Genomic DNA, 10,147 nt, shown 5'->3' on the forward strand with positions numbered 1-10,147 from the left:
CAGACTCATGGTGACCCTATAGGACAGAGGAGAATTACTCCATAGGGTTGCCAAGGCTGTAAATCTTTACGGAAGCAGACTGACACATCTTTCTCCTGAGGAGTGGCTGGTGGATTCCAACCACCAATCTTTCAGTTAGCAGCCGAGCACTTAACCACCGCACCACCAGGGCTCCCTATAAAAATTACACCCTAAGAAACCCTATGTGGAAGTTCTACCTTGTCCTATAGGGCCGCCATGAGTTGGTGTCAACTCCACGGCACACAAGTCACACTGGACTTCCACACTTCTGAGCTTGTTTTTTACAGTTCCTGGAGCCCAATGTTCCCTTCAAATGCCCTGTCCCACCCAACCCTTCCCCATCTAAGGCCCCTAAAAGCCACATGTAACATTTCACAGCAGTCCCAATTCCAGTGGTCTGACATTAATATTCCCTCTTCTGGACTGTGATTCTTTTTTTTAAATACCTTTAATTCAAGATTTCCTTTTAGCTAATGTAATACCCAGCTATATTCATGTCTCTCTCCTTGTTGAGCTGTCTGAATGTAGTGGTTAAGAGTAGAAGCTCAAAAGCTAGACTGCCTGGGTTTAAATCTTGCTCTGTCACTTACTATGGGACCTTGGAGAGGCACTTAATTTCTCTGTGCCTCAGTTGTCACATCTATAAGTCAGGGTTCATGATAGTTTCTACACCTCATAGGAATGCTGTAAGAATTTAAGAGTTAATACAGGGAAGGCCCTTAGAATAGAGCCCACTGCATGTTGTTAGCTGCCACCAAGTAAACTCTGACTCACGGTAACCCTGTGCGCAGAGTAGAACTGCTCCACAGGGTTTTCAAAGCTGTGACCTTTTGAAAGCAGATCACCAGGGCTATCTTCCAAGGCGTTTCTGGGTAGGTTCAAACTGCCAAACTGCCAATCTTTCAGTTAATAGCCGAGTGTCTAATCGTTTGCGCCACCAAGGGATTCCCGCCTATGGCACATATAGAAATGCAAACAGATTTTAGATATTATCATTGTATTCTCCCCTCATCGTCACTTCCCAGCATATGTCTAGCGCAGTGTTTTATACACAGGAAATATTCAATAAATGTTCACTGAATGGAACTGAGGTTGTACTGACAAAATCTTGGCCCTTCCCATTGTCTTACCAAGAATAGCCTCATTCAATAATATGGAAAAAATAAATATGCATTTGCCTATGTAAAATAAGCAGTGGAGAATTCGTATAGTATACCAAAAAAAATAAAAACCAAACCTGTTGCCGTCAAGTCGACTCTGACTCATAGCGACCCTGTAGGACAGATTGAACTGCCCCATACAGTTTCCAAGGAGCGGCTGGTGGATTTGAACTGCCAACCTTTTGGTTAGCAGTCAAGCGCTTAACCACTGCACCACCAGGGCTCCCGCACATAGCACAGCATGCCAGAAAATATGGTTCCCAGACTTCATGTACTTACCACACCTTCCATCTTCTTCCACAGTCCTTCCAGTTGAGTCATGGGTTGACACCACCAATCAGTGCACTTTTTATATCGATTGCCTTGAAACCAATACTGTCTCAGCCACTCAAACTCTACCTGTTGACCACAAAGAGAAGGCAGTAGTTATAATGTCCTTGAGATGGACAAGCAAGGACAATGACTTCGTCACTCAATTTTCCTCCAGTAACTTAATAGCCATAGGGTGAGGAAATGTGAGAAAAGCACAGCCTAATGGGCTCCCAGTATAACTCTGAGTCTCTAGAGCATTTTTGCAAAACTAAGCAGTGAGGAGCCTTAAAGGTGCGGTCCTTTTAGTAAGACAACCCAGCTCAGGCTTGGGAGGGGTTTCCAACTACCTTCATTAGTCAGATGTGAGGAAACTGTAAGTAATCAACAAATACTGAGAGCCTAGAGTAGACAGCAGTCTGTACTATGTATGATAGGAAAGATATAATCAAACAGAAGATTTTTTTTTTAATGTAACGTGTTATTAAAGACTGGTATTAAAAGCAAACAGAGACACATATTAGGAAATACCAATTTTAAATTTCTTAGATCTAAAATAAATAATTTACCCATGGGTCACAAAGAACTCGTGATGATTTCATTTCATATAACTGAACAACATAATTATATATAATTATATAGGCACATATTAAACCTGTAGAGTCATCCAAATTGTCACTTTATAACTCAGACAGGGCAAATGACAACAGGCATAAAGACTAGCAAAGATATTAATAATTTATTTTCCTTCCTATGTACCTACTGTAGTAAACTTCCATTGTTTGCCTTATTGGCGTTCTTCCTTCTTCTAGTCAAACTCCAGCTATTCATTTGGTAACTGTCTTAGATATCTAGTGCTGCTATAACAGAAACATCTCAAGAGGATGGCTTCAACAAAGAGAAGTTTATTCTCTCACAGTGTAGGAGGCTAGAAGTCCCAATTCAGGGTGTCAGCTCCAGGGGAAGGCTTTCTCTGTCAGCTCTGGGAGAAGGTCCTTATCATCAGTCTTCCCCTGGTCTAGGAGTTTCTCAGCGCAGAGATCCCGGTCCAAAGGATGCACTCTACTCCTGGTGCTTCTTCCTTAGTAGCATGAGGTCCCCCTCCTCTCTGCTAAATTCTCTCTTTTGTATCTCAAAAGAGACTGACTCAAGATATAACCTAATCCTGTAAATTGAGTCCTGCCTCATTAACATAACTGCTTCCAATCCTGCCTCATTAACATCATAAAACCAAAAACCAAACCCTTTGCTGTCCATTTGATTCAGATTCATAGTGACCCCATAGGACAGAGCAGAACTGCCCCATAGGGTTTCCAAGGAGTGGCTGGTGGATTCCAACTGCAGACCTTTTGATTAGTAGCAGTAGCTCTTAACCACTGCACCATAAGGGCTCCATTAACATCACAGAGGTTAGGATTTACAACACATAGGATATTCATATCAGATTACAAAATGGTGGACAACCACACAATACTGAGAATCATGGCCTAGCCCAGATGACACATATTTTTGGAGGACACAATTCAACCAAGATAGTAATCAATTCGTTCTTCAGTGTCAGTCCATGTGGACAAGCCAGAAGTGGAATGTGTGACCCAGTTCTAAGCCAATCTAAACCATGACATTTATCTGGTCACAGAATTGGGTTAGAGGAGAATAGGCATATGTTCAATTAGAAAATATCTCAAGACTTCATCAGAGATACAGGAAGAGGATTCTCCAGCCATTTTGCCAGCAAAAGGGGAAAACAGTCAACACAGCAGGGGGTAGCTGCAAGATGGAAAAATAAAAACCAGATCCTGGTAACAGCAACTGACCCTTGATCAAGCTATTCCTGAAGCCCTTTTTATTTAAGCCAATTCAAGTTGAGTTTTCTGTCCCTTGCAACCGAAATAATTCCAACATATTTAGATGAGAGGCTGAGTAAAGCTTTGGAAAGATAAGACATGGCTTTCTATCTATTTTCCATGTCTTCTATTATTCATTTTCAACTTGAAAATTAGATTTTACCAACAAAGTACAACTCCAGCTCAAAAACTCTTTTCACCTCTACCCTCTAACGAAATGCAGAACTCTCAGAGATTAATGCTGGGTCGTCTCACTTTGCTAAAGTAATCATGTTCCCTGTACAGACTCAGAGCTATTATAATCTTCACCTGTTACCACAAAGAATTTTTTGTTTGTTTATCCACATTGAACTTTCATGAGGCAAACAAAAGCAACTTGTGAAGATTTAACAATGGTGAAAATGGCCCAAATGAGTAACCTGAGAACACCAAGTCATGAAAGGGTTTTAGTTTACATTAACTAAATGTTTGTTGGAAACGTAGAACTGATTTCAGTTAAAGCTGTTTAAACAAAAAAAAGAAATATAGACAATATTAAGACAACAGTTGCTAAACCTTATCTGTGGTATTAAAAGACAGTGGTTAACAGAGGTAAACTTAAGTGCTTTGAAATGAGAATGAATACAACTGTGGTTCAACTTTTGTGAAAATACAGGTTTAACAACATCTTTATCACCAAGAAAAAAAAAAGAGTCCTTTTTAATGGACTTCACATGAAATCTGTTCACACTACAAGAAAAGACTGTCAACACAGCATCAAGCCCTATGTTAAGAAGAGTTGAAAAGATTTTAAAAGGTTTTCCTATATTTAGGCTGGTTATTTCCATTGAAGAAGACAAAATACATAAGCCACAACAACCAAGGTATCCCAGGAAATAAAACAGATTATCATACGTAATCACAGGAAGTCCATGACAGGGTTCCATCCCAATGACTCCGTCATAAGTCGGTTCTGATGTAAGTCGAATACATCTTTTTTTTTTTTTAGTTTTCATTATTATTCTTTTTATTATCAGTATCCTTATAAATCCAATCTTTACTTGTCTTTAGGGGCTGGAAACATTACATATAAACATTTGCAAGTGAACATCTGAGGATGATAACATCAGCAAATTACACACTGCAACACAGGAAAAAAAATGGATGGTCGTAAGTGCAGTTTGTCATAACACGAATATGTCATAAGCTGGGGACTACCTGTAGTTTATATTCATCCTATCAGGGTACACTGCAACCTGGATTTCAGTAAATGAAACTCAGAAGCAAGGAGAGGGGCATACTGGAAACTTTGCTACCAGACAAGAGAGCAAAGAAAGAGTCCTGTCCATTTTAATAAATAATGACTTCATCTTATCCTCAGATGACCAACTATCTTCTGAGGCATGGTTAATAGTAAGGGCTCTGGAATCAGTTAAAAACTGGGCTCCACTACTGAATAACTAGGTTATCTGTAAAATGGAGATAACCACATAGGTTTGTGGTGATGATTAAATTGGAAAATACAGAGAAGTACTTAGAACAGTGCCTGATAAATAGCATTCAATAATGTTAGCAGTTAATTATTATTTTTATTACAGAGTTCTTACTTTCTCAATTGAAACATTTTTAACTTAAAGTATATGTGTGTGTATATAGACTTAGTATACAGTAGTTGTGTGTGTGTATATATATATTTACACACATACACACAAACACACACGCACCCTGCTATATGCTAAATTAAATGCTGGAGATACAAACTGAATGAGGTCTAGAATTTACTTTCCACAAGGACATTACGATCTTATGAAATTTTCTGAGCAAGAAAAGTTTTAACACCCATGTCAATTCATGCCTACCCCCCCTTCCATTAAGGCCAGTTAGAAAAGTTCAATACTGAGGTCCTACTCATAATACCGCTTTATTCATGAGTTGAGTACTGCCCACGAGATACAATCTTCGTGGGAATCAAATTCAGTGGCCTGAATTTTATTCAACTCCATTACCGGACTTTCAATGTTGTGAGTAAAAAATATTACGGAATTTTAATTAAATGCCACCCTCACCAGTTCCCCCACTGCCAAGAAAAGAAGTAGGCACCTTTCTTAAAGAAGTAAAACACATTTCCAACTACTGGATTCAGAGTATGAGTTTAAAAAAAATAACTGTTGTTTTTTCCTAAACTGGGGGGATTAGGAGGGAAAGCTGCAGGGTGAATGCTGCACCAAAACCGAAGGACCAGGACTCACAATAGAATGGAAGCCCTTTCACTTCAGACCTAAAAAAATCACAGCCTAAACCATATTGACTGACTGATGAAGTTCTAACCATGACAGAAGTAGGGTCTTCATCCCCACCCCAAAGTGCAGTCCCTCCAGGAATGCTCCCAGCTAACAGAGCAGAAATAAGAGACAAGCCGTCAGGAGGGCAGTAGCTGACTTGAGGCCAAGGAACACTCCACGGGTGATGGAGATTCCCTGCAGACCTGAGCAGCAGGGAGACAACGTGTGGTAGCTCGCTCTAGGTTCCCTCAGAGTTTTAATTATGCCTATAAACCAAATTCCCTGATTTCAGACATGCACTTAATGAAAATTCACTATTATCCAATCATTTAAGCAATTACAATACAAGGATAATTTATGCTCATGGGCCTCAGAAGGCATAATAACAGCCTAAAGGATCTGCAGGATCTTATGATTCCAAAGGGCCTTCTGAATTATCAGAGAAAATAAAAACATGTTCATGATAGTTATAGTTTTATAGCTGTGACCCAGAAACCATCTCTATAACCCTCTTAACTGCACCTTCCTTCTCCACGGGGACTACTCAAAAAAGAGATCCATCAAATAAAGCATTTTGGAAGATGGTGGCATCAAAAAACCATTGTCCCAACCTCCTCCACAAATACAAGACATACAACAAAGAAATGGTGCTCATCTTTGAAGCACTCTGAATCAAGGAGAGAGAAAAGCAGTGGGGAACTGCAGACAGGCAAGAATCAACAAATTAACAATGAGTCGCAAGGAAGATCACTTCCACCACCGTCTCTGCCCATCCACCAGCTATGCAGGCAGCCGGCTGCTGTGAACTTGGGTAGCGGCCTCAGAAAAAGAGCCTGCTTCCTTAACCACCACAGCCCCTGCCTATACAAAGAGACAGGACCCCAAGTTTCTGCTCTAAAATCAATGAGGCAAACCGCCCTGGGGGTTAGTTTGGAGTGTGCGGGCACGTCCGCTACCCAGACAGTATCGGCTGCAATCCTACTGTGAATTTGCTACAGAAGGCCTATGCAATGAAGTCAGCTCCCTTACTCAACCCTCTACTTGCCTCCCTGTGCATCCTACAGCTCAGGCCTCTGAAACCAACAGGACAGACCTCCTGGGGAGTCAGTTCTGGTCCTTCTGCTCCCCTTTCAGTCACTGCTAAAGACTACTAAGGCTGCTGTGTGCTAAGAAGCAGGCATCTTTAGTGTAGGCTACGCTCGCAGCCAACATACTCCAGGCAGGGCTTCTATAGCAGTAAGACAGACCTCCCTAAGGATCCATTTGGAACTTGCCAGAACTTCCCCCATCCGTACACTGTCGGCTGCAAGCCTACTGCTATGCTATAGAAGGCCCGTGCGGTGGAATCTGCTCCCATAGTAAACACTCTACCAGCCTCCCTCGCATCCCATAGCTCAGGCCTCTGATACCAACAGGACAGATCTCCTGGGGAGTCAGTTGAGGTTTGTCAGCGCTGAAGACTGCTGACTGAGGCTGCTATGAGCTAAGAAACAGGCATCTTTAGCGAAGGCAAACCCACAGCCAAAATACTACAGGGAGGGCTCTGATAGCAACAAGGCCAATCTCCCTGGAGGTCCATTTGGAGTGTGACAGACTTCCTCTAACTGGACGCTCTCACCTGCAAGCCTCCTGTAAATTGCTACAGAAGGGCCCTGCAGTGGAGTCTGCTCCTATAGCCAGTACTCGACATCCCTCCCTGTGTACCCTATAGCTCAGGCCTCTGAAACAAACAGAACAGACCTCACTGAAGATCCATTTGGGTCTGCCTGCTCCCCCTTAAGTCAGTACTGAGGACTGTTGACTTCTGCATGCTAGGAAGGCTTTTGGGTGCTAGGAAGCAGGCATCTTGAGTAGAGACTACACCCATAGTCAACATACAACAGGGTGGGCTCTAATAACAACAAGGCAGACCACCCTAAGGGTCTGCTCGGAGTGTGATTACCCCTCCCTTAACCAGTAACTGTCACACCTGCTAGACTGATATGAACTCCTACAAAAGATTCCCAACAGCAGAGTCAGGAGGTGGGTCATGTAAGTGGAGACTGCTTCAAACAATCACCACAGGGCAACTGGGGCTCTGAAACCAGCAAGACAGATCTCTCAGAGGTCTTTCTGAGGAGTGCTGGCCCCTCCTTTTCCTGAAATGGAGGGAAGTCTACCTGTGCTTCCCCTAAATGCCAGCTGAGATATAAGCAGCCCCCACAAAGCAGGGAAGGAAACCTCGGGCAAAACCAGAGGGCAACACCCAGCCCCGAAAGGGGCTCACTGAGTGTGGGTTTTTCGACTAAAAACATGATTGCAGAAACAGAGAATGGAGTAAAAAACAGAACGAAGGGACTACAACGCCTAATGGACAGACTGATTAGTACACGATATCTCGACTGCGTGGCGGAGCCCGCCGGTGGACAGACTGACCACAGTATGTCTTCTGGTGTGTGTGGAAGAGATTGAAAGTTGAAAAATGAGATCTGGAACTTTCTAATCCCAATTAAACCAGGGAAGGAAAAGGAGCTAGCACAGAGAGGGAGAAGAACGGTAAGCAAAGGCTGAAAACTCGGCACACCTGAGAGTTTCTTGCAGAAAGTAGTGTGGGCAAAAACACCAAATACTGGGGAAAACTGAGAAAGTTAACACCATCAAAAATTCCAATGCCCCAACAAAAAAATCATAAGACACACAAACAACAGAGAAACAATGGCCCAAAAACAAACCCACTGCCGTCGAGTCTACTCCAACTCATAGTGACCCTATAGGACAGAGTAGAACTGCCCCATAGGGTTTCCAAGGGGTAGCTGGTAGATTCAAATTGCCGACCTTTTGGTTAGCAGCCAAGCTTTTACCCACTGCATAAGTCATCTTAAAACCAAACAACAGTTTAGCTTAAATAATAAAAATGGTCTGCCTTGGGCAGTTTGCTCTTTTAAGAACTATCTATATGGGACCAAATTGATAATAACTCAAAAGATTAGACAGGAATCTTAGGGGGCAGTGAGTTTATGTTAATGAGGTAGGAAAAGCCCAGAAAAGGAGGGTGAAAGTGGTTGCACAGCTAGAAGAATGTAATCAATGTCACTAAATTGTACACGTAGAAACTGTTGGTTTATGTTTTTCTGTGTATATTCTCAAGAACAACAACAAAATAAAATTTAGAAAAAAAAGTATTTCTTCAAGAAATGCTGAGAAAAAGTATGAAGGGGAGATAGAAACAAAATTCACCCGTTCATCTGAACCTTAGTCATTGAGCACTTAGGCACCCATTCATTAGGGAGCAAAGCTCATAAGATTCCAAAATCATATTTCTGAACCACATTACCATATAATTGTAAAATATCTCTGACACTCCTACAGGTAAGCAAATGTCACCTACTTTTCTTCTGATGAGACAGTTTGGGCACCTGCCTTGCTCACAGGTTAGGACATACAGTACCCCCCTGAAATGTGTGGGCATGTCCCTTGGAGTTAATGTCTTACTGAATTAACCAAAATAACTTATTTCACTAAGAAAGAAATTAGAGAAGAGAAGACATGCTAAGGCCCAATCTACAAAGAGATATCTTATGAAGGACCTTTCACAGCACTACAAGAAAGATGCAGGTCTGATATGAACCAAATGGGAACCAAATAATAATGCACTTTCCTAGGTGAAACCTACTAGGTGAAGAAACTGAATTCCACATTTTAATATTTAAGAAGGAAAATAGGCCATTTAATAACACAGAGGAAGATTCTGCTTATAAGTGAACTAAATCCTTTTCTAAAACTCATAAAACTCTAAAAATTGGAAAAAGTATCTCCAAAAGGTGCTCAGTGACAATCCCCAAAGTTTCCAGACTGCTTAGTTAGAAATCGTCTAAGACAGGGAAAACAAGCTCCTTCTAAACCCGCACAATCTGAAAGTTTGCAGCATGTAAAACTAAGGGATTCATCCTATAATTAGCCCAGAAAAGGCATGGGGCCTTAGAAAAAGGAAAGCAAACAACAAGAAACTGGGGTAACTACTGCAGACATTTGTGCTTTTATTTAAGAACAGAACACTGTAGAGAATGAACATGCAAGTACTCAATCCCAAGCCGACTGCTGTAGCATAACAACACTTAGGTTGACAAAAAAATCTGAGAAAAGAATGAAGAAAAAACTAAGGATTATCTAGGACACAATCAAGAGCAAAAATCTGCATGTCACTGGAGTATGAGAACAGAGGAAGAAAACGGAAAACAGAAAACATTTTTGAAGATTAGCTGCCAGAATATGTCCCAAATATCACAAAAGACAAAAAGCCGACCATCCAAGAAGCTCAACGAACCCTATATAGCATAGACCTCAAAAGAAAGTCACCAAAACGTATCACACATGCCAAAACCAAAGACAAAGAAAGAATCCTGAGTGCAGCTCGAGAAAAACAAAGTCACTTACAATGGGGAAACAATAAGACTAACCTCTGATTACTCAGCAGAAACTATGCAGGCAAGAAGGCAATGGGATAACATATATAAAACCTTGAAAGAAAATAACTGCCAACCAAGAATAATATATCCTGCAAAACTCTCTC

The 10,147-nt window shown here is 41.5% G+C and overlaps 1 protein-coding gene across 4 annotated transcripts in view; it reads right to left on the bottom strand.

Moving 5' to 3' along the window:
* Positions 1-10,147, bottom strand: part of FTO (FTO alpha-ketoglutarate dependent dioxygenase) — a 430,315-nt gene that overhangs the window by 225,820 nt on the left and 194,348 nt on the right. For all 4 annotated transcript variants that reach the window (XM_004371582.2, XM_023726895.1, XM_023726896.1 and 1 more), the window contains exon 7: positions 1,461-1,580. In XM_004371582.2, coding sequence (XP_004371639.1) covers positions 1,461-1,580 — 120 coding nt within the window. The remainder of the gene's footprint in view (positions 1-1,460; positions 1,581-10,147) is intronic.

Source organism: Trichechus manatus, unplaced genomic scaffold (genome assembly GCF_000243295.1).
Source record: "Trichechus manatus latirostris isolate Lorelei unplaced genomic scaffold, TriManLat1.0 scaffold00014, whole genome shotgun sequence".
Classification (NCBI taxonomy): domain Eukaryota; kingdom Metazoa; phylum Chordata; class Mammalia; order Sirenia; family Trichechidae; genus Trichechus; species Trichechus manatus.